The sequence below is a fragment of the Ambystoma mexicanum genome, chromosome 12, assembly GCF_040938575.1.
Source record: "Ambystoma mexicanum isolate Mex_15411 chromosome 12, UKY_AmexF1_1, whole genome shotgun sequence".
In the NCBI taxonomy this organism is placed as follows: Eukaryota; Metazoa; Chordata; class Amphibia; order Caudata; family Ambystomatidae; genus Ambystoma; species Ambystoma mexicanum.
The window spans coordinates 849,358,785-849,382,259 of record NC_090936.1 but is presented as its reverse complement, the minus strand read 5'-3'; the positions used below and the strand labels follow the sequence as shown (position 1 = coordinate 849,382,259).

The following is a 23,475-nucleotide window of genomic DNA, read 5'->3' as shown; positions in this document are numbered from 1 at the left end:
GTGGGCATGTATGTATAAACCATCAAGATGTGCGACGTATGTAGAGTGTGTCTTCAAACCAGGGGTCCAGTCCTAAAAATTAAAGTGGGGGGCCTCATCAACAAATGCAATGGTATGTGACATCGCCAGAAATTAGCATATCAAGGTGAAATATGCACATTTCATTAAATTGGCTTTGAATAACTTCCCAAATTGCACAGGACGAACGACATTTGCCTTTCATAAAATCAACACACACACAAAACCAAGAGAGGATATTTTCTTCTAATAGTGTTTTTGAAAACGTTAAATGTTGTGCATGTTTTAAACTCCAAGAACCAATACAAATGTTTTCCCTGGGACTTGTAGTACCGAAATGGGACATTTAGTTTTTAGTTATTTTTCATCAGGTTATATAGTGCAGTGGTAAAGTGTCCGGATACAAACATGATGACTGCAGGTTGATCCCAGAGGTTGGCTTTATTTAATACATTCAAAGAGGACATTCAATGATTCTCATTTTAGCTGGGGGGGTGGGCTGAGTCCCCCTTCTGAAAAAAGTGGGTGGACTCTGTCCCCCGGGTGTACCCTCGACTTGAGCCCTGCTTCAAACTGTGTTATAGATGGTATCTGAGGCCACAAAGACTGCACCCAATGAATGCAGTGTATTCTTCTACTTGCTGGAGGGGTTTTTCTGAAGAGGGTTCCCTGTTACACATGTTGTGGTCTTGTGGAAAGGTGAAATACTTCTGGAAAGAAGTGTTGTCGCAAATTAAGGTGATCACCTGCCTGCAAATTCCAATGGACCCCATGATTGTACTCCTGGGAGATACAGGGGTTAGCATATTAACTTTGTCAGGACCTCAGGCTAGTTTGATTGGGCATTTATTAGTTGCTGAGAAGATAACAATTGCCCGTGATTGGAAGATTCCAGAGGGTCCTATACCACAGATATGGTGGATTGAGATCTGGGACATCTTGGTGACTGAAACGATTACTGCAATATGTGAGGGTAGATATGCAAAATATGTAGCTACATGGATGCCCTTTATAGAGTATGTAGAGAATGTTATGGAGAATTGTTATAGGGATGAGGAATTGCTGTGGGGTGAGCAACTGGTGGTTAAGTCGAAAATGTGCTCTCTGACAAATGAGAACTATGTTTGTAATCTATGCCATTACGACATTGTTGCATCTATTCTTGCTGTGCTGCTGTACCCACAGTCTGTTAAAGTTGTTAAAAAAATAACTAGTTTGAAATATGTTGTATGGGACACTCCACATAGTTTTTGCAAGTAATCATGGAGAATATGGTGTATGAGAAAATAAATACTCTCTCTTTTTAAAAATGTGACAGCCACCACACACACGCTTCCTAAATGCATATTGAACAAATTACCATTATGAAGAAAGACGGTCACATAAACAGCATCTATAATTTCAATCTAGGTACAGTTCTTGCAAACCAGCTACACAGAGTTGATCACAATTAAAAGGGCCACCATACATTGGAACCAACTTTCAATACAACCTCAATTAGCACTGTTCACAAATCCAAGGAAGTTGTCTAGGCAATATCTTAAATGCAAAACATAAACTAGAAAAAACACAATTTAAACTGTAAACTATATCTGCTATTAAAACTACCATTGTTTGAAACAATTTTCATTACACATTTACTTTCATGCCAGAATCCTTTGCATTGCTACACAGGGATCATTAATTAATCTGTGCACTTACTGATAAACCATGCCTGATCATAAAAGGACATGTCAAAATAAAAAAGGAAACATTAGTAAACAAAGTAAGGCCATCAAACGTCAAATTAAAAAAAAAACATCCAATAAAGTCCAATCTTCACTTACCAAACCTTGGTAAATCAAAAAACATGACTTCCAAACTACACTCCAAATCGCAAATAAGTCACCCTCTTTCAGGTAAAACTGTTCATTTGTGTCCCCTATGGAAAAAAGAATGTCTCACGCTGAGAATTCAGATTCTGTAACCAATACTCAACTGAATTCCAACCCCCCCTCCCCAAATAGCAAAATGTAAACGCATTTGAACATTCACCTTTCCAAATGTACCTACTAAAAAACAAAGATTTACAGATGCTGAAACCATTTCTACCCACATAGAATGTATGGGAATACAATGTTCTGTGAATAACCATTATCCCAAGTCCGGCTGCAAATCATTAGATACCAGAATATAAAAATCACACCAGAATGTTTCTTTTTTTTAATAAAGTCTGTTTATTAGCATTTTCATATAAAAGAGTAACACTAAACATTAAAAATGTGAACAATGTGGGTTCCCCCACCCTGAGCCCCAGAACCCCCCTTGCCCTCCCTCACCCCACATCATAATGACCCTCCCAGTGATCCATGCTGGCTCTGCTCACAAGGTCCTTGTTTCCTTGTTCCACCCTCTATCTCACACTTCCTTCACATATCCCCCATATTTTCAAGTATTTCCCCTGCGTTCCTCTGCTCTGATATGCTATCTTTTCCATGGTGCGACAGTGTTCCATCCCCACCTCCCAGTTTGTTACTGTCGGCATGCCTCTGGACCCCCACTTGACCGACAGGTCTCTTTCAACCACCATTGCCGCGATTGCAATCAGTTTGCTGTCCCACCTTGTCATCTCATATTCTCTGCGAGTGTGTAGCAGGAGCATTTTGGGGTACTTGGGGACTGCTCTGCCTAACAACCTGCTTACCAAGGACTCCTTCCCAAAGGTCCAAGATCAGCCTGCATTCCCACAGCAGATGAGAAAAGGTTCCCACAGCTCCTCCACACTCAAGGCACATAATGATGTGTTATTTATATAGCGCCTTAATCCAAAGCGCTTTACCGAGCACATATTTACATACGATATCACCCAACCGAAATTGGTACTCATTTACCAACCTCTAAAGGATGAAAGGCTGAGTTGGCCTTGCCAGGATTCGAACCTGCGACCTGCAGATCATGCTCAGATCACAGCACCGAGCGCTGAACCCGCTGAGCTATCTAACCGGTTTACATGTCGGTATCAGCTCTGCCCATCCTGTTGAGCCGATCCGTTGAGTAGTATACCCTGTGCAAAATGTTATATTGAATCAGCCTCATCCGCAACGACACATTAACCTCCCTAACCACCGCCATTGGTTCCACCCATTCCTCACTCTCTTTTGCAACGCCTCAGTGAACAGGTTAATTTCTAAGGGGCTATCAACTGGGAGGTCGAGGTAACCCCCAAACTGCGCCGTCATCGCATGTGCTAGGCGTATATAGGTATATGCTTGCCCCTGGCCCATGCCATATTTGTCCCTCAGTGTTAGAAATGCTGCCAGTCCTTGGTCCCTATGGCAGCAGTGGCACAGAAGACATCCTGCAGGGCTGTATTCACCTGCAAGATGGTGCGCACTTTGCTCTCTTTCTGGAAGTCCTCGCAAAGTTCTAGCCATTTCCAACATGGCCATCAGGCTTTCACGAACACTATGAAACCCGAAGCAGCAGGTAACACTCTGTGTCGCTTCGTTTCTTACTCAGCCATACGCTAGTTTCCTTGCCTTTTTCCCACTTGCTATCGCGGCTCTGCCGTTTTCCGGGTCTCCTTCCTTGGTTCCCGCTTCCTGTTCTCCCGTTCGCCATTTCTCTCCCTTTCCCTGTCCCTGGTTCCACTCTGCTTCTTTCCTCGTATTGCTTCTCCTGCCAGCTCTGTTGGATGCTTCCACCTGCTCCTTGCTGTGTTCCTGCCACAAAACATGCTCTGTCTGTACTAGTTTCTCCCTGCCTTCCTGCAGTTGCTCTGTCTTTGGTCTCAGTTCTGTCTACTGCAGTTATTCTCCGGATTATTCTGCTCAACGTACACCTGCATCATTCCTCTTCAGCAGCTCGTCCAGATACAGAGACTTCCATCAATTGGACTGGGTTTTTTCCCAGCTTGGGTTTTTTACCCTTTTTTGGGCTCAGCCCAGTGGGCACACAGCTTCCCAGTTTCTATTAGGGTACTTGGATGCTAACTGGGGCTCAGTTCCACTTTGTACTGCTCCAAAGATCACCTGGATTTCGCCTATTGCTTCAGGTCAATCTTGGATTGGTATCAAACCAGATTCTAATACTTACAACTACTGACACTCAGTCCCTGGAAGGACATTAGAGTATCGTGTTTGATCATATCCCTGCACCTCTGATCCACTGTGGTTGGTTCCCCAGTTTCCTAATCTCCTCCCGACCTGGATTGTCCCATAGAGTTTATTTATTTATTTTTTATTTATTTGCATTTGTATAGCGCACTTGCAGCCCAGTTTGAAACCTTGTAACGTTCCCTTCCATCCTATCGCCCTTTGATTTTCTCCCGTATGTGCACTAATCTCTGACCTGACTGGGGAGGACGCCACCCCCCCGGGGCTCCCATACAATATTTGTAGCCATTCACAGCGTTCAACTCTAGTCTTGTGTGTGGGAGGATCCCCCTACACAGCCATTCATTCACAATGATTAGTTGGGCCGCCCAATAGTACTTTCTGGCAGTCCCACCCCGGCTTCCTTACTGACCTGGTTAATGTGTGCAGTAGTATGTGGGGGCTCTTATTACCCCATATCACTTCCCTGATCAGGGCATTAATCACGTCAAACTGTCTGTTCAGAAGCTGGACCGGGGTATTCTGCAATACGCACAACAGCTGAGGGAGTGGCTTCATCTTCAGTAGATTGACCTAGCCCAGTGGAGTAACTTTGCTGAAAATGCCAGGGGGGACATGACATCTGAAGAAAAGGTGCCCCAGCCAAATGAATGGGGACAAAATGGTGTGCCATGAAAGTTGGGGGGGACAAACACCCTCGTCCTCCCCTAAAATTACGCCCATGACCCTGCCCAGTAGGGTCACTAGTAGGGTTGCCCAGTGCTTGGTATCCTCCTGTAGTCTACGAACTACTGGGTCAAGATTGCTCTCCAGGATTTTCCCCATATTCCACTTAACCTATATCCCCAGATACTTCAAACTCTCTACTTCCACCCTAAGAGGGCAGTCCCTTGGTATAGCCTCCATCCCCTCCTTAACAGGCCATGACCACCGATTTCTCCCAATTGATTTTAAGTCTGTAGTACTATTGGAACTCTTTCAATTTCTCAATGGTTCTCAGACTTGATCTTTCCAGGTCCTCTAAGTACACCAAAAGGTTGTCCGCATGTAAAGATATTTTATCCCCCGACCCCTGTACCACTGAAAACACTAGACTGATTGGTCAGCTCTAAGGGTCTGCGCCAAGGGCTCGATCACCATGAGTAACAATAGGGGTGACAGAGGGCACTCCTGTCGAGTACCCCTCTGTAATGGAAACTGGCAGGATCTGTGCCCATTGACCCACACCCGGGCCATTGGTCACGCGTAGAGCAATCGCACCCAACTCATATATTGTTTGTTTATGTTTATTGAATTTATATAGCGCTTAAGCCCCAATCCCATCTTGGTCATCACCACCCAGAGGAAAGCCCACACAATCAAGCCAAAGACTTTCTCTGAGTCAATGCCATGACCATATGTGGTCCATACAGTGATTCAGAGAGCGCCAGAGCGTTGTGGATCCTCCATAGGTTCATCCGGGAAGCCATATTGATCCGGGTGTATGAGCCTGCTTATCAGTGGGAGCAGCCTGTTAGCCAGGAACTTTGCTAGTATTTTGGCCTCCACATTGGTCAGTATGATGGACATTCATTCAGAGGCTTCCCTTTTTTATGAATGACCACTGTATTGGCCGTCCTCAGATCCTCAGGGAGTTCCCCTTTCTCTCTGCATTCTCGCAGCATCTGTAGCATGGAGTCCCCTACTTTGTCCCAGACACACCTCCAAAATTCGTCCGGGAACCCGTTAGGCCCCGGTGACTTCCCTGCTTGCAGTGCCTGGATGGCCCCCATGAGCTCCTCTTTCATTATATCTGCCTCCAGCCATAGGCGCTCCTGTTCCCCCAGACTTGGCAGTGCTATATTGGGCAGATATCTGTCTATTTCCAAGGAAGAAGGTCCTGGGACCTCTGAATAGAGGGATTGGTAATAATCTGCAAAGGCGCGGGATATATCTTCCCCTTCTGTCTACTGTCCCCCTCCCCATCTGATAGGGCCCGAATCCACCTCACCCCTTCCTCTCCATTCACGCTAGCATGTACCCTCCCTTATCCCGTAAGTCATATATCCTTGCATGTTTTGCCAAGTAGGCCTGCCGGACTTCATTCATTGCTATCTCTTTGTATTCCCCTTCTGCCTCAACTAGTGCCTGTTTGGAGTCCACCATCGGTGCGTGAACGTGACACCTCACCGCCTCCTCCATCTCCTCCTCTTTTTCCTGTATTTTGGCCCACCTCCCAATTTCGTGTGCCACTATTGTGCATTGCACTGCCCCCTGATCACTGTTTTGTACGCATCCCATAAAATGCTGCTGCTAGCCACCATCCCTGTCTTCAGGTTGAAGTACTCCTCGACTCCTTCCAGGATAGCCTCCCTGATCTTGTCATTCCCCAAGTAGTATGTATTCAGCTTCTGCTCCCCGCTCTTGTCTTTCGCTTTCAACTCTAATTGGATATAAAGCAGGGCGTGGTCTGATTACCCCTTGGTACTGTGCCTCCATCAGCCTACCCAATGCTGTCCAAGTCAGCAACATATAATCTAGCCTTGACTGGGAATTATGGGCCCCAGAAGTGATAATAAAAGTGTCTTTGGTTGGGGTGTAGCTCCCTCCGCACATCCCACTGTCCAGTCTCCGTCAGAAATTGAGCAAGTTTGGTATATGCCTCTGCGCTCTGAGGAACTGCCCCCTGGGACCGTCTATCCAGACACCTGTCTACGATGTCACTGAAATCGCCACCCACAATTGTAATCTCTGCCCCATATGTTGCCAGCATCCTCTGTATCTCAACCAAAAGGTTGGCTTGTAGTAGCGGAGGTGCCTAGACACTGAAAATTAGCACTGATCCTTCCACAGGTCACTTATGATCCCGCCATAGCGACCCCCTCCATCCTTTATCACTTTGTTGACCTGCAAGGGTATGGATTTGCGCACCATTATTGCCACACCCCAGGACCCTCTATGATAACCTGCATGTTCGACCACATTAGACTGCCCTTTCCCATGCACTGGCACATCGTCCCCATTAGATGGGATTCCTGTAATAAGATTACTTCCGCCTTCTGAATCCTAATGTAGCACATCACCAAGCCCCTTTTTGATTGTATCCAGCATGCCTTTGACGTTCCATGTCACGCATCTGAGCTTCCTACGTTCTGCCCCCATCCCATTTATTGTGTGACCACTCAGGGCCATTAGCCTGGCCAACATATAGATTCAGTTTGTTAGCGATCATCCCCCATTGTGCTATGAATCTATAACTTTCCCCCCAACAACCCCCATCAAATCTTTTGTGAACTCCCCCCCCATCCCACACTATATTTCTCCCAAAACAGAATCCACTGTCGACCCATGAACTTATAACTGATCCTCTTCTCCACGGCAGGAGATGGGATCTAAGGTGGGGGTCTGTGCGTATTGCCGCTTTCATTCATGTTACATTCTGTTCTGAGCCGAGTGAATAGAAAAACACTACAGTACTTACAGACTACACGTCTAGTCCCCAGGCAAGGATGCTTCTTGGGGTCAGTCAGCGATTGTCCGTGGACCCCATGCTTCCCGGGGTCCCTGCTCTGGGTACACTGGCACAGGTCTTGTTTGGTGCTGACCATAACAGTAGGTCCTCTGGCTGGCAGGTAATCATTTCAGTCCAGTCCCAGGCCTCGGAGAGTTTTGTTAAAAATGGGCAGTCCCTGAAGGTCGCAGATGCTCATCGTGGCAGGGCACATCAATGAGTACTTGACATTCTTCTCCCTGAGTTTCCTCTTTACTTGCTTTTTGGAATGCCTTAGTGAAGTCCGGGTACACAGCCACCACCACACTGTTGTGCTTCAAGGGCTCCTTCCTTCACGCTGCATGGAGGATGGAGTTCCTGTCTCGCTAGCTGAGCAGTTTGGAGATCACTTGTCTAGGTGGGGCCCCCGGGGGAAGCTCGCTCCATGGGACCCTGTGTGCACACTCAATGGAGAAAAATCGTGACAATCGCTGGGGCCCCATCCACTCCTGGATCCACCTCTCCAGGAACAGCTCCATGGAGGAACCCTCTGTCTTCTCCGGTAGGCCACTGAGGCGTATGTAATTTCAGCAGAATCGGCTCTCTGAGTCTTCCAACTTGCTTTCCAGGAGCGTAGTTCCCTTTAACAAAGCTTGAGTGTCCCTTTGTAATGGCACTATTGCATCCTCGACCGCCGAGATCTGGCCTTTGGCTTCCTGAACTCTGGTGGACATATACAGGAGGTCCTATTGCAGGAGACCAATGTCTATGCCCACCACGTCTATTCTGTGCTCCAGTTGTGCCCTCGCCTCTTAAATCGCTTTCAGAAGGTCATGCGTTGCGCTTGACGCGTCATCCTTTTGTCCTGTCTCTTACCCCAGGGTCTCCGGCACTGGTGGTCCTGCCGCGCCCCCCATGGTGCATCCATCCACTTTTGTTTGATTACCTGGCAAGCATGGGATTCCCACTAAGGGTTGCAGGAGTGGGAAAGGAGGCTGGTGGGGGGGCCACTAATTTACCCCAGTCTTGTTCTGGTCTGGCTCTTCTGCTCCTGTTACCTTCGGGGGAGCCTCTGCCCAGGATTGCGTCTGGATTGTGGTGTGCAGGTATTAGATTGCTCAGCCCTTTTCCCCCCAGGCACCTGAGATGATAGCCTGATTGTTTGATGTCCTGGTGTTAGTGCCTGTGGTCTGTACGCAGTGTCTCTGTTCCTCCTGCAGCTCTCCTCAGCTCTTACAATCACTTTTTATTACTGCTCTCATTCCCCGGTATATCTGGTGGGTCGCTCACTTTTGGGCAATACCGGCCGTGATGCGGGTAAGGCTGTTCACCCGCCATCCGCTTGATGCTGGTTGTTGAACAGGGCTGTGCGGGTGCAGCTGGCCGGGACCTCCCCTGGGTCTCACCTCCCGCTCCCTCCCTCTCCTGTCCGCCCCAGGCCATGACCTCATGTACAATCTCTCACCAGCAGGTCTGGGCACCCCCAATCAGTCCGGCTGACAACAGGCCAGTGCACAGTAGCTGTTCCTTGCACGGGCCCTGCTGCTCTGTGTCCTCACCGGCAGCGCCCTGGGATGGGGACTAAGTATTGCGGGGCAGGGAGGCAAGGAGTCTAGCCACGCTTTCTTTGTGCTCCCCGCCCGGCAGAGATACAGGGCAGGGATGGGTTTAGGGCAGCCGCTAGTCCACTTCCTCTCCAATGCGGTACGCAGCCCACTGTGCCTCCTTCGATCCTCTCACCCTCTGCTGCCGACCGGCCTTCTTCTCACCGTCCCTCCTCTTGCACTATTTCAGGTCCTCCCCACGTGGCAGCATCGGCCAGCAACTTCGGCTTTTTCTTTGCTTTCCGACCCAGCAGCTGCTGCAGACTTCACTCAGATATGCCGCCCACTGTCCCACAGCTTTTAGGATAAAATTGATGATCCAGAGATCATTCTGTCTGCTCTTTAGCGGTTCTTGAGCATGCTTTAGGTACCGAGCAGCAAGGACTGACACTACTCCATGTTACGCACAACAGCACCCCCACGCCAGAAAATTGTTGATTATTGCATTGTAAAAACATCCTGGAATAATGCACTATGATTCTGAAAAGGTACAGATCATGTTCAAGTAAACCACGGTTAGAAGACCCCCACCATTCTAAAAGTGGTTCACTTGAACTTATTTCTCAGAAGCAACTAATATCAATGACTTGTTAAATCAAGGCCTAGGATAGTAAATGTGTTTTCTGAGTTACTTCGAGACATCTGATCATACCATCTAACCCAGTGGGTGTAGCCATGTCAGAAGGTTACGAAATCGCATATTTTGTTTTATGATTTAGATGAATTTTAGCATTGACTGTTAATCTGAAGGAGTAAGAGTATGGACATATACCACACATTTCAAATGTACGTGAGGCAATTTATTTTACTAGGAAATTTGGATGTGAAAAGTGCACAAGAGATATGAAGACAACAATGTGTATTTGCAACTTTTAAAACTGTTGAGCTTACACAGATTGTTTCTGACTGGCGTCACTTGAACACAATGTACTACAGGAGTTATAGTGGCCAATTAAATCCCAATGTTTAGCTTTGCTTTTTGATTTTATTAGCCAAATGACACTATTGTTTTATTGTAATTTGAAACATTTTCGTAACTGTGCCATTGGTATATTCAGGTTAGTTTTCCCTTGTTGTTTGGAGAAGAGAAATATGTTATTTGTTTGAAAAAGAAAAAAACTGGTCCTTAACGTACAACTATGCATGTAGGGAAGAATCTAGTCGAGAGGAATTCACGCAAATCCTTTTTTTTTTTTTACAGGTTTATGTTCCGTATTATCTGAGTTGAGCATCATTACATTTGATGGCAATAACATCGCTCTTTACAATGCAGCCCCATATATTCTAGTGAGACTTCCAAAAGAAATGATCGTGGCTCACATTGAAAAATGCCCGCCTAATCTGGTAAGAATTTCTTGTACTCAAGTAAGTCCACACCGATTTGTTCAAAGCTAAATTGCAAGACTACCTCCTCGCCCCTGAGTTATCCTCTTAACCTAGCTCTGATCTGCCTTTGAGTTAACATTTTTCCCTGCCTCTGTCTCGCCCTACCCTGCCCCGACTGTAGCTCTTCATCCACCATTGCCACATCCCAAGCAGAGCCTACCTGCACTTATAAAAGTCTAATGTTGATTATCCTTAATCTATGTACGTCCACCCAGGTAGTGTCCCCTGTGACTGTTCTATTTACTCTGCATCATGACCTGATCCGATTATCACTCCAACTCACCCCATTCTAAAAAGCTCTCTGCTGCCCATCAAATCTGCTATCCTATGCAGTGTACGTTCTTTGCAATGAAAAGAGCACTGTTCTTCCCAGTAAATAAATAAATAAGTGGAGAATATTTGAATTACTCTGTCTTATATCTGAGCCAGCTAATAGGCTCATAAAACTACAGTTGTGCCTAACACTAACCTCTTAAATGAATATAGGAATTGTGCTCTACAATTGCTTGGTGTGGAAATAGTCAGCCTGTAACTCTGCATATCAATTTTGGGCAAGGGTACATTTCGACTCGAACATTAAATCCATTGAACTAAATCACAGTTGAGTGTGCCTTTTAAAGCACTTCTGTTCACCACTTTAGATGTGCATTTGACTCATAAGTGAAATGCTTCCAATTTACAAAAGGACTGACACCCAGTCTTGTAAAATTAACTGCAACGGGTGCAGGGGATACAGAACCAGTCAGCCCGTCTCTGTTGTAATGTGGGAAAGGTGGATCACTTCTTGGTTGCCTCGAAAACACTGCACTGATTATCAATTGAGCAACGCACAGTCAATGGGGGAGGGAAACTCTACTACTTATGGAACCTGCCCATTGAAAGCGTAACTAGACGGAGCCCAAACACAAACAAAACCCAATCAATTCACCAACCCAAATGTTAGCAGATCACCATTGGAAGGGACATGACCGGGGTACAATGAATTTTGTATGGGATACTCTTGAGCCCCGTGAAGGTGCTACTCACCCAACTCACTTTGAAGAAAGCATTGTAGACTGTCCTATTCAAAGACATGTTCCCTTCACACAGAATATTGGCTACACCCCTCAGACCCCCAAGGGTGTAATTGGCCACATTACATCTGACTTTGGGAGTGGTCAATCCTCTACCACCAAGGGCTGACACAGAATTCACTCAATATGCCTGTCAACGAATGCAGCCTGAGCTTGACCCCACATTCCTAAACTAATTATTAAACACTTTACGTTCTCTGAACATGTATGAAATGGCTTACAGAGGTGCCATAAGGTTCATTCACAAAGGTTTGGGAAATTTGAGTAGTTTGCACGTATATTTCCTTTTGGGAATCAGATGCATTTTATTTATGCATAAATTACACATCTGATGTGGGTGTGGTTTTCACAGCACGCTTTCTTTTCATGAAAGACCCTCTTGCTTTTTAACGTTTGAATACATGTAAACATACAGTCAAAGAATTTGATAACCACAGAAGATCATTCTATTAAATGAGGCATCATATGAACATTATAAATGAATTAAAGTGCTGGCCCTACTGAACTCAGATTAAATGAGTCAACTGTATGTTGAGATGTTAATAACATATGATAACATGTTTTGAGAAAGCTGGAAGACATTCACATCAAAGTGTGCATATTCATTTATTTAATTGTATTTATATGTATTTTCAAGTGCCAGGCCTAGAAGCAACACACGTCAGGGGCATGTTTTCTTGCAGTCAATGTTTTTATTTGTATTATGTGAATTAATCTACGGTGGCAAAAACCAGCACATGTACCAGCAGTCGGGTATTGAACTACATCAGGGGATTCCAGTTCCTCCTCAATACATAACACATTTTATTTATATCGCATACATTATAAGGAAGAACACTTGGCAGACAGAAATAGTATTTTAGGACACAAGTGTAGGGTTGTTGTTTGTGAATTAGAAAGGGTCCTCTCTTTTTGGTCATGAATTTCTGGCTGTCCTGATTAGGTAATAATGTCACTCTTTGATCGTTAAAACCAGCATCTGCAAGTGATCTGAACCTCCGAAAAGTGCTTTGAATGAATTCTTTTTTTATCTAAAAGGACAATATTTTACATTAAAAAATGAATTTTTCAAGTTAATGGCGCTGTGACGTTTCAAACGATAGAGAGATTCATTGAGAAAACCAAAAGACAATAGAAGGAAATTCTTGACTCAGATCATAACTACACATAATTCCTCTGAATCACATTCCTTTCCAAGTGGCATGGGTCGTCCCAAAGGTATCTCAACAAGGTATATCTCCCTGTGCCTAGGGATTCGAGCTCCAGCTCAATAAGGACCCCTTCAGTAGGCTGTAACCTGTCTGATGTTGTTAATGTTTGATATTGAGAGGACGTGGACTAGTAGTTCAGACTGTAATGCGCCTTTTGAGGGCAAGTCAACAATGACTTGGATACGTTGTCCAACTTTTGTTGTGGCACTGAAACCTTTCCATAAACTCCTTTTTGATTGTCTTGCTCTAGTGCACAGTTGTAGCCATTTAACAATTACGCCTATAAAGTCTATTGCTCTAATCAACGTTTTTATTACTTTTCAGAGTGCAAATTCAATCAGGAAACTAGTAAGTAACAGATTTGTTTCGCCATACAGTTTGGCATATTTACCAATCACATTTATCAGTAAACTTACCTATTGCAAGCATTTTGATTAATGTTTTTTTATATCACATGGAGGTACCTGCTGGAGGAACATCAGGACTGTGTTTTAAGAAGCTAAATGTGACCACACCCAACTTTAAAGTCCTTGTGAATCGTTTGTCAAGAAAGGTGAGTATACCTGTGTCGCACTGCAGCTTTTACAGCACTGACATCGCTTTCCAAAAACTAGATAAATGCACAAGCAATACAATCATCAAAATTCCGACACAGTTTTTAGATCTTGAATAATTGATGCTTTGTCGACCTATGTTTCACCCGAGGTTTTGATTCCCATATAAATTAGCTACATGATATGAATACCTACCGCAGAGCTTTGGTTGACTGCAATTCAGCAAAGAGACACCGGCAGCCATAAAATCAGAGACAAGCAACTGGAGAGGGGCCGACAAACCGCAACCAAGAGCGTGGATAGATACCATCAAGAGGCAGCAAGAGTCAACACCAGAGGTTCCAACAACCAACTTACTAACCCACTCCCCCTTCATGCTCCTGAAACATGACCAATGCCACTGCACTAGACCTTTGGTTAGCCACACTACACATAAACACACCACAAATCAACTTAATGTTCACACCCCACCATCTCTGAGATTCTGGTAGCACACTTAGAGTGAACCTTCCACCACATAGTCCATAAAACCAACAACGACACATGTACACACCAAGACACAGGTAGTCATACAGCAACAGCCTCCCGTGACTCTGGATCCCCTATGGACACAATCTAACCAGTGGGCACATCCACAACCCACCCAACATCACATTACACACTCACACCAACACAAACACTAGCACACACCCAAGGCACTGAGTCATACCCATACGGTTACAACGCACAGGGCCTCCCGCACCTACTCTCACATGCAAAACAGCACTCAGAGATGTCAGTTCCTCCTGGTTCTGATCCTATCCTCTCATCCTATCCTCACTAACCCCTTACCCCCTCTCTTGCAGAGCCACGTGAGCGCATGGAGACTGCCCTTGAGTGGTAGCAGTGCGCTGTATACAACAAACTAACATAACAGAAGAATGTGCAAATTACTGTTGACATTTATATATGAATAAAAACAACACACCGAAAAGGCATGATAAACTCACTCAAATGTATTTACTGTGTGTTAAGCAATGGAAAAAATCTTGCTGAATCTGAAGTGGTGTTGGTGGTGACCAAGTTCTAAGCCACTAATCTGAGTACAAATCCAAGGGTGTAATCAAAAGAATTAGAAGCCAGGAGATCTAGAAATCTAGAAGGGCAAAGGCAAGGCGACGTTTACAGTAAAGGGTTCTACAGCTGATATAAAACATTTATTAAGGGTTTTCCCATTCAGGTAAATTGGAAGCATTCGGTCTATTTGCAAAACCTCAAAGAGCTAAAATGTATGGTAATGTGGTGGAAGGATAGGGAGCAGGGGCCTGACCTGGAAGGCACTTGTCCCAGATTGATTAAGTGGGTGTCTGAGTGGCAGCAGCATCCGCCCATGACAACATTCAGTGTCTGATCACCAGGGACAAACTTGACAGTGTAGTGCAGCGACAGACAACCTTGCAACACATTTCTTAAAATTCTGGATTCATTAGTGTCCTAGCCTCCTCGTCTCTCCATGTCTTCTACACTATCTTTCCACCTGTGTCTTTCTATTACTCTATCCATTCTTTCTTTACTCTCCCTCCTCTAATCCTTTTGCATTCATCACCATCATACATTTGCCCTGTCTCCTATATCGCTCTGCCTGTTTCTGTTTCACACATGTTCTGTCCCTCCTCTGACTCCCTTCTTTACCTGTTCCTATTTTCTTCCTTGACCTTTTGCTCACCAAGTTTAGAGTCTTTGTACAGCTTCACAGAGGAGGACTGTGAGCCACATTGCAAAAGAGTGCAATTGCCATTGAGTGGAAGACCTTCAAACAGAGCATGTTAATGATTTTTTGAGCAGGCCACATGGCCCTCGGCTCTGAGATTGAAGCCCTGTGCTCCTTCACTGGATAATAGTACTCACCATATAAATCAACAGTGCATTCCTCAGAGATTGGACTTTTGGTCCACTTTGACTACAGTGGCACTTCCATACAAATCAGATATGGCTTGCTGTTCACCGTTCTGAACCCAGTGTCGGGATCAAGCACCAGCCATTTGGTGCTGACTGCAGCTCACGGTCTATGCTTGAAGTATCAGTTAGCAGAGCTACACTAGGAGATGACAGACATGATCTTTACTATATAGATTCTTATGCAGATTAACCTGTTCACTTCCAGCAGGAAATAGAAGTGTCAGCTGTTTCGTTCAATTGAGTTTCCTCTCAAACAAAACAGTAGGGATGGTGAAGAACCTTTGGTTGAGCAGTGGCATATAGATCTTGTTTGTGCCTTCCTGACAGTACCTCTTACCCCTCAAGTTCTATGAAACCTTTGTTGGGAGAGGACAGCCATGGTCCTTTGTGGTTCCAGAATTTCTAACTGGATTAGAAGGATGTGGTACGAAGAGCTTATTGATTTAGTGCTCTTTGTGCAGTGGAAACATCTGCTACAAGTTCTTCCATTGCATGCTTGTGGCAAGATTCTACATCTGAGTCTAGCCAATCTAAACCTTTTTCTTTGACTGTTCAGAGGCTGTGGTATCAGGTTTGGTACTTTGCTGAAGATGTTTTGAAGTTATTGGTGTCTGCCACCAATTCGATATATATTTCAGCAAACATGCAAAGCTACTAATTGTGTTGTTATACAGCCATCAACCCATTATTAAGCCAGTGTCTAGTTCATTAATACAGACCAAATAGAGATGCCCCCCATAACCAAGAGCACCATTGAGAGGTTAACAAGCCCTATCTGACTCCTGGGGAGTGAGTTCAGGGTGCGTGACCCTGGTGGCGCGAACCCCACTGTTATGTGGAGGCCAGACAGGCCTTGTGGGTGAGGCCTTGGAGTAGCTGTGGTACCCACCCTGCCAACACTGAGCAGACTGCCCAGGAACCCCCGAATGGAGGCGTAGTGGTTTGAAGAACCCTTAGAGACTGGCATGGGATCTGAAGCCATTGGGGACTATCAGAAGAGGAAGCCTGTCATGGAGGCCGGGCAGGGTGTCGTGGCCCCGGACCTGGTGAATGCCTGAGGCTTGTCTATGGCCCCCATGCAACCCTACCCTCCTGCATCTGTCGGGACCCGTGGCCATTACAGCCATGGAATTATCCTCTAAGAGAGCGGTAGAGGACTGAATAAAAAAGAGATGTGGAACCGATTTCTCAGTGAGATGGGCGAGAGAGGAGAACTGGTATCCTGCTGACTTACTAACAATGCATTAAAACCTCCACCTCAGAAACAGGAAAAATCGTGGAAGCTAGCTGATCTGCAGGGCTTGAATCCTGACCTACCCCACGAGGAAGGCCCTGGAGGTGTGGGGTGGGGGGGTCAACAGGATGGCTCTTGAAGTTCTGGGAGAAGACCCAGCTGCCTTGAGTGACAAGAGGAATGCAACACCTGAGGGCTGAGCAGCAATTTATAATGGTGCTGGCCCTCAAGGCCTGCCCACAAATTCGGGCATCACCTGACCTAGGTGACCTGGGAGACGGCTTGGACAGGGCTGTTGCCGTTAGGGACACCCGCAGGAGGCATAAATCGGCATGTGCCTGTAGAGACTTGGGAGGGACATGCAAGCTCGGTGCCCGAGACAACACACCTCTTCAGGGGTTACCTCCCTGCATAGACACATCGCTAAGTAAAATATCCTAGACACGCACAGAGGTCTCACACAAAGTACTAACACCCTGCTGTGGAACACGTGATGGCAGAGACACAGGAGAGCCATGTGCTGTCTCCTGGACATGAAGGGGAGAGAGTGCTAACAAAAACAGATGTTTTGTCCATCCTCCAAGAAATTAAAGCCCTGAGGTCAGATTTACATGCCTCACTGACAGAGCTTAAGGGCACAATGGGTAAAGTGGAGGACTGGGCCAAGACCGAAGAAAACAATCAAAACTCTGTGTACACCATGAAGGTTCAGCTCTACACTCGCCTTAAGGATCTGGAAGCCAGAGATAGAGATCTCACCCTCAGGTTTGAGTACATGGGGGCCAGGGAAAGGTGTAACAAAATTCAGATATGGGCCATCCTGCAAAAAGGGGGCGAATCCCCTCACAACCTGGAGAAGAAAGTGGGACAGTTGATGATGGTCCTTTTTGATGAAGAAACACAGAGGGCCACACCGTTTGACCGCATCCACAGGGCTGGGGGCCCCTGGAAAGGACTCAAATCTGTCCATGCCAAATGCCACTACTACAAGGAGAAGATGGAGATTCTTGTGCTGGCTAGAGAGAAAAGTCATATTGTCATGATCTCTGCTTCCAAAAGGTCAGGGTTTTCCCAACTCCCTTGGAAGCAGATCCATAACCCAGGTTCCGAGTGCCAACCAGTCCCAATTGGGACCTTTTGGACCCAGTCCTGGCGCCAGTGGCACCAGGCTCATAAATATGCCCAGTCCCAGCGCTGGAAGCGCCGGGCTCATAATGCTTGGGTGGACTTACCTGCAGCAGACCATGCTGCTTACTTGCCTGCCAGTTGAGCCTCTGATCCTCTTCTGTTTGGAACTACTTTTCCTGTTGGGTGGGGCTGGAGCCACTCCCTAGATTCAGAACACTGGAACTCTTCTGGAAGGCAGGAACTCTTTTCTTACCAGGAACTCTTTTCTTACTTAGGCGTGGCTGTGGAAGGAGACACATAAGCACTACAGGAGGCTATTTAAACCACACCCGGTGGATGAATCTTGCTTTGCGTTATTCTGCACCCTCTGCAGCAGAACGCTCATCGTGTCTTCTGCATCCGGTCCTGGGCCTAAGGAAAAAGGCTTACCATCCTGAATCCAGTCTTCAGCAACACCTATAAAGACAAGAAAGAACAGGTTAGCATTCCGGCATCTGAAAGGCAAAGGCTTACCTACTCTTCGTGCGCTCCGGAGGTCTTCACACTGCATTCCGGCATCTGAAAGACAAAAGCTTACCAACTCTTCGCACGCTCCGGAGGCCGTCGGCGCTGCATCCCGCATCTGAAAGACAAAACAAGGTGCGTTTAAAGACATTGGGGAACTTTAATACTCACGTGCCATTACTCCTTTCCACATCTAACCCAGTGGGTATCCCGGCACCCTGCAGCCGCTCCGAACTTGTACCTGCAAAATAAAAAGACAGTTAGAGCGCATCGTGAAGCTGGCAACAAGCGCTTACTTACGTGCTTCCAGGCGCTTCTATCCATCACACGGGATCCATCTTCAACTCACTTCAGCCCGTCATCCGCCATCGCCGGAACCCTGCAAAACAAGAGACATCATTATTAAAGACTTTAAAGACATTTGAGTTACTCGAAACTTACCGTTCGTGCAGTAAACGACGGACAGCAGTCCTCTGAAGTCAAGAGGCCTGCGCTACCTATCCAGTGAAGAAACTGGTTACAGCACCCTGCCCCGAGGCAGATGGAGAGCTCGGCATTCACTTACCTAAGGTGAGAGCGTTAACCTGTGGGGGTCCACAGGAGAGGAGAAGGGGAAAGAGATAGGGACACCCCAATAACCCCAGTTCATTAACCCCGTATTTTCTATCTGCAGACATCTTACTCAGCACGTCAGGCATACAGGGCACAGAGGTCCAGCCCAAAGAGCCCACCGGGTGCTGCACATCACCTTTGAAGATACGGTAGTCGCCCAGTCAAGACCGGCGCCTCTGCGAGAATCAGGTGAGCGTTACAGAACGCAAAGCCTACCGCAAAACTCTCGCCCAGGCGCTATGGAAACCTCGGATACTGACCACCTCGCCCGGTTACTTGGGGAACTAAGGGCAGAAGTGCATGCAGCTCGTCAGGAAACGAACGCTCTAAGAAGGGAACTAATTATTTCCAAGGAGAGAATAGATGATCTTGCTAGACAATTGCTACAGTCACAAGCCAGACAGACCCCGCTACCCGCATCAGGGGCAAATCTTCCTTCAACATCCTCTATGAATCCAGTGCAGATCAACCTACCTGGGAATGTACCTCTGGCTCCGCCCGAACGATTTTCTGGTGACCCAAAGAGGTTTGCGGTATTTATCAATCAGTGCCGGTTGCACTTCTTATGCCGGCCAGCAGCCTTTCCAACTGATCAAGCTAAAGTAGCTTTTGTACTTTCGTACCTTAGTGGCAATGCGGCAGACTGGTCGATCCCTCTAGTTAATCAAGATGATCCGGTTCTCCATGATTTTCAAGCCTTTCAGCTTAGTATGGAAAAACTGTTCGCAAGACATGCACAGGGGCAGGCCTTGGACAATGAGCTTCTTTCGTTGCGACAGGGTAATCAAGACCTTTTGGCTTATATTGCATCTTTCAATAGACTAATAGTGGAAACTCAATGGCCTGAGGACAAAAGGATTACGCTGTTTTATAGAGGTCTACGTGGAGAGCTCAAAGACATTTTAGCCCAAGTAGTGAATCCCCCACAAGACTGTTCGGATTATATAGACTTGGTCGTTCAAATAGATCACAGACTGCAGAACAGGAAGGCCGATCGTTCCAAGTTTGATGCTCGAGTATTTTCCAAACCGCCAACTCCTTCCAAAGGAGTAGACTCCGGGGAACCCATGCAAATAGGGGGTCTGAAAGGTCCTCTAACACAAAGGGAGCGGGAAAGGAGAAAACAGTTGCAATTATGCCTATATTGCGGAAACTCAGGGCACTTTCTTCGAGACTGTCCGGTGAAACCTGCCAAGAAGGCAGTAGGAGCTGCAGTTACCACAGTTACAAACTCTGAGCAGGGAAACGACCTCGCCCGACAAGAATAGAGGTCCTCTTGCCGAGCGTGAAAACCAGTTCCGTGACCTCGCATTTCGTGATACCTATGGTCCTCATTAGCCCTGATAATCCGGATCGATTACATGCAATTGAAGCTTACGTCGACAGCGGTGCCATCGGCAATTATGTGGATCATGAAATGGTTTTGAGGATGAATCTAACTCTTTGTCCCAAGGCTGTAAAGGACGTCATTACTACGGTGGATGGTACGGAGATAGCCTCCGGGCCAGTAACGCATACCACTCAAGAGGTGACGCTAGTAAGTCAAGATGGACACCATGAGAAGATCGTGTTCGATGTGATCAAGGCCCCTCAGTTCCAGATTATTCTAGGAATACCTTGGTTAGAGAAACACAATCCTCTGATCGATTGGCGAGCAAGAACGGTCCAGTTTCCAGAATGTGTCTCTACTTGTCACCCTCCACCTGGTGTTGCACTGGCAGCAATTTCTTCAGAGACTCCCCAGTTACCTCCCGAATACCTAGAATACCAAGATGTTTTCCGGAAGGAGCAGGCTAACTCTCTACCTCCTCATAGGTCTTATGACTGCCAGATAGACCTGATACCTGGATCTACTCCTCCTTGTAGTAGAATTTATGCCCTCACCGAGCCTGAGAACCTTCACCTTCGACAATACCTGGATCAATACCTAGCAAATGGGTTTATTCGTCCTTCCAAGTCCCCTGCCTCTTCAGCTTTGTTCTTCGTTCCAAAAAAGGAAGGAGACCTTAGAACTTGTATCGATTATCGCTCCCTGAACCAGATCACCGTTAAGAATAGATATCCGTTACCTTTGATCCCTGAACTCCTGGACCAAGTCAGAAAAGCATGCATATATACAAAGCTGGATCTTAGAGGAGCTTACCACTTAGTACGAGTAAAAGAGGGCGATGAATGGAAGACGGCCTTCCGCACCAAGTATGGGCTATTTGAATATCAGGTCATGCCCTTCGGACTTTGCAATGCCCCGGCCGCCTTTCAATATTTTATGAACGATGTCCTCAGAGAGCTCATAGATGTGTGTGTTGTTGTTTACATCGACGACATTCTCGTTTATTCTTCATCGGAATCTGAACATCGGAAACACGTGAAAATGGTCCTCGAAAGATTGCGTCAACACAAACTTTTCGCTAAGTTGGAAAAATGTGTTTTCAACGTGACTGAAGTTGAATTCTTGGGATTCATATTATCACCTGGCGGAGTGCGTATGGATTCAAAGAAGGTCGATGCAGTTCTCAAATGGCCATCACCATCCTCCGTAAAAGGTGTGCAAAGCATGTTAGGCTTCGCTAACTTTTACCGCAGGTTTATCCCCGAGTTCTCTCGAATAGTCCAGCCCATCACTGCCTTGTTAAAGAAAAACAAACGTTTTGAATGGTCTACCGAGGCGGAACAAGCTTTCCAGGATTTGAAGACTAAATTTATCTCTGCACCAATCTTAAAACACCCTCGCCCCGAACTCCCCTACATCGTGGAAACTGATGCTTCAAGCCTTGCCATGGGGGCAGTTCTATCACAAAAGGACCCGGTAACCAATCAGTTGCATCCCGTGGCATTTTGGTCCCGCAAATTCTCGCCTCCTGAAGTCAATTACACGATTACTGACAAGGAACTTCTGGCTATCAAGTCTGCCTTTAAGGCTTGGCGGCATTATCTGCTGGGGGCCCGACACACCGTTACTGTGATTACGGATCACCGAAACCTGCAATATTTGAAAACCGCAAAAGCCCAATCCTCTAGACAACTCCGTTGGGCATTATTCTTTGCCGAGTTTGACTTCATAATTACCTATCGACCTGGTACAAAGAACGGTAAAGCCGATGCCCTTTCTCGGATGGGAGTGGAAGAACACTTGATCAACCCTAAACCTGTACCAATCATTCCCGAACAAAGAATTCTGGGTGTAATCGCCACAGAATCCATAGAGGAAGTTAAGGATAAAGCCAGGCAACTTGTAACTCCAGCATACATACAGAATTGGCATCTGCAGGGAAAGGACTTTGCAGTAAAGGACAACTTATTGTATTTCCAAGAACGATTATACCTACCCAGCACAGATTTACAGAAAAAAGTAATCTCTTGTTATCACGACTCTTTAATGGAAGGTCATCCCGGTATAGCCAAGACCTCAGAAAAGATCAAGCGCTACTTCTGGTGGCCGTCTTGGAAAAAAGATATCAGAGACTTTATAATGTCCTGTGGAGTATGCGCCCAAAACAAGAGTCAAAAGGAAAGACCAGCAGGCCTCTTACGCCCTATTGACATCCCACCTCGCCCTTGGCATACGCTTTCTATGGACTTCATCACCGATCTACCTCCATGCTCCGGATACAATACGATTCTAGTAATCGTGGACTTATTCTCCAAGATGGCGCATTTCATTCCGCTCAAAGGCTTGCCAACAGCAGCAACTCTGGCCCGAGAATTTCTCAAAAACATCGTCCGACTGCACGGTTTTCCTTCGGTTCTAATTTCGGATCGAGGTAGTCAATTTATTTCTCATTTTTGGCGAAGTTGCTGTCGGTCGGCTCAAATTGATGTGAGACTATCGACCAGTCACCACCCTCAGACCGACGGACAAACCGAGAGGACCAATCAAACTCTGGAACAGTATTTACGCTGCATGCTGCAACAAACTGAAAAAACTTGGAAAGATATCCTTTGGATAGCCGAGTATGCCTACAATAACTCTGTCCATTCGGGAACTGGAAAAACCCCGTTTTTTCTTTTGTACGGCAGTCACCCTCGAACCTCGGAGTTGGATCCCCTCCAAGATCTTGAAACACCAGCAGTAGACTACCTGCATTCTACAATCACCCAAGCCTTTAAGGAAGCTGTTTCTCACCTTCAAAGGGCTAAAGAACAATACAAGAAAGGAGCAGATCAACATCGGAAGGAAGCCCCTCACTATCAAGTAGGGGATCAAGTCTGGTTATCCACCAAATATCTATCTCCAAAAGGGCCACGCACATTCAACCCAAGATACCTTGGTCCCTATTCCATCACTACCATAGTAAACCCAGTAGCGGTCAAGTTGGACTTGCCCCCGCACATGAAGATACATCCGGTCTTCCACGTCTCTCTATTAAAACCCGTGCAACCTCAAACCCGACTAACCAAATCTCCAAAACCTATCCTAGTTGATGGAGAACTCGAGTTTGAAGTCAAAAGCATTCTGGACTCCAAGATCTCCAAATCTAAACTATTCTACCTAATTGACTGGAAAGGCTACGGCCCCCAAGAGAGATCCTGGGAACCTGCTGAATATGTCCACGCTCCTCGCCTAATCAAAAGATTTCACCGAACATTTCCTGACAAGCCAAAACCCCCGGAGAAGCCCGGTTTGGGAGGGGCCTTGAGGGGGGGTACTGT

At 46.2% G+C, this 23,475-nt stretch overlaps 1 protein-coding gene across 1 annotated transcript in view; it reads left to right on the top strand.

The window, feature by feature from the left end:
* The window catches only part of OTOGL (otogelin like), a 1,792,821-nt gene that overhangs the window by 1,381,648 nt on the left and 387,698 nt on the right, over window positions 1-23,475 (top strand). The window contains exons 38-40 of the mRNA XM_069629328.1: window positions 10,387-10,529; window positions 13,180-13,203; window positions 13,316-13,408. Coding sequence (XP_069485429.1) covers window positions 10,387-10,529; window positions 13,180-13,203; window positions 13,316-13,408 — 260 coding nt within the window. The remainder of the gene's footprint in view (window positions 1-10,386; window positions 10,530-13,179; window positions 13,204-13,315; window positions 13,409-23,475) is intronic.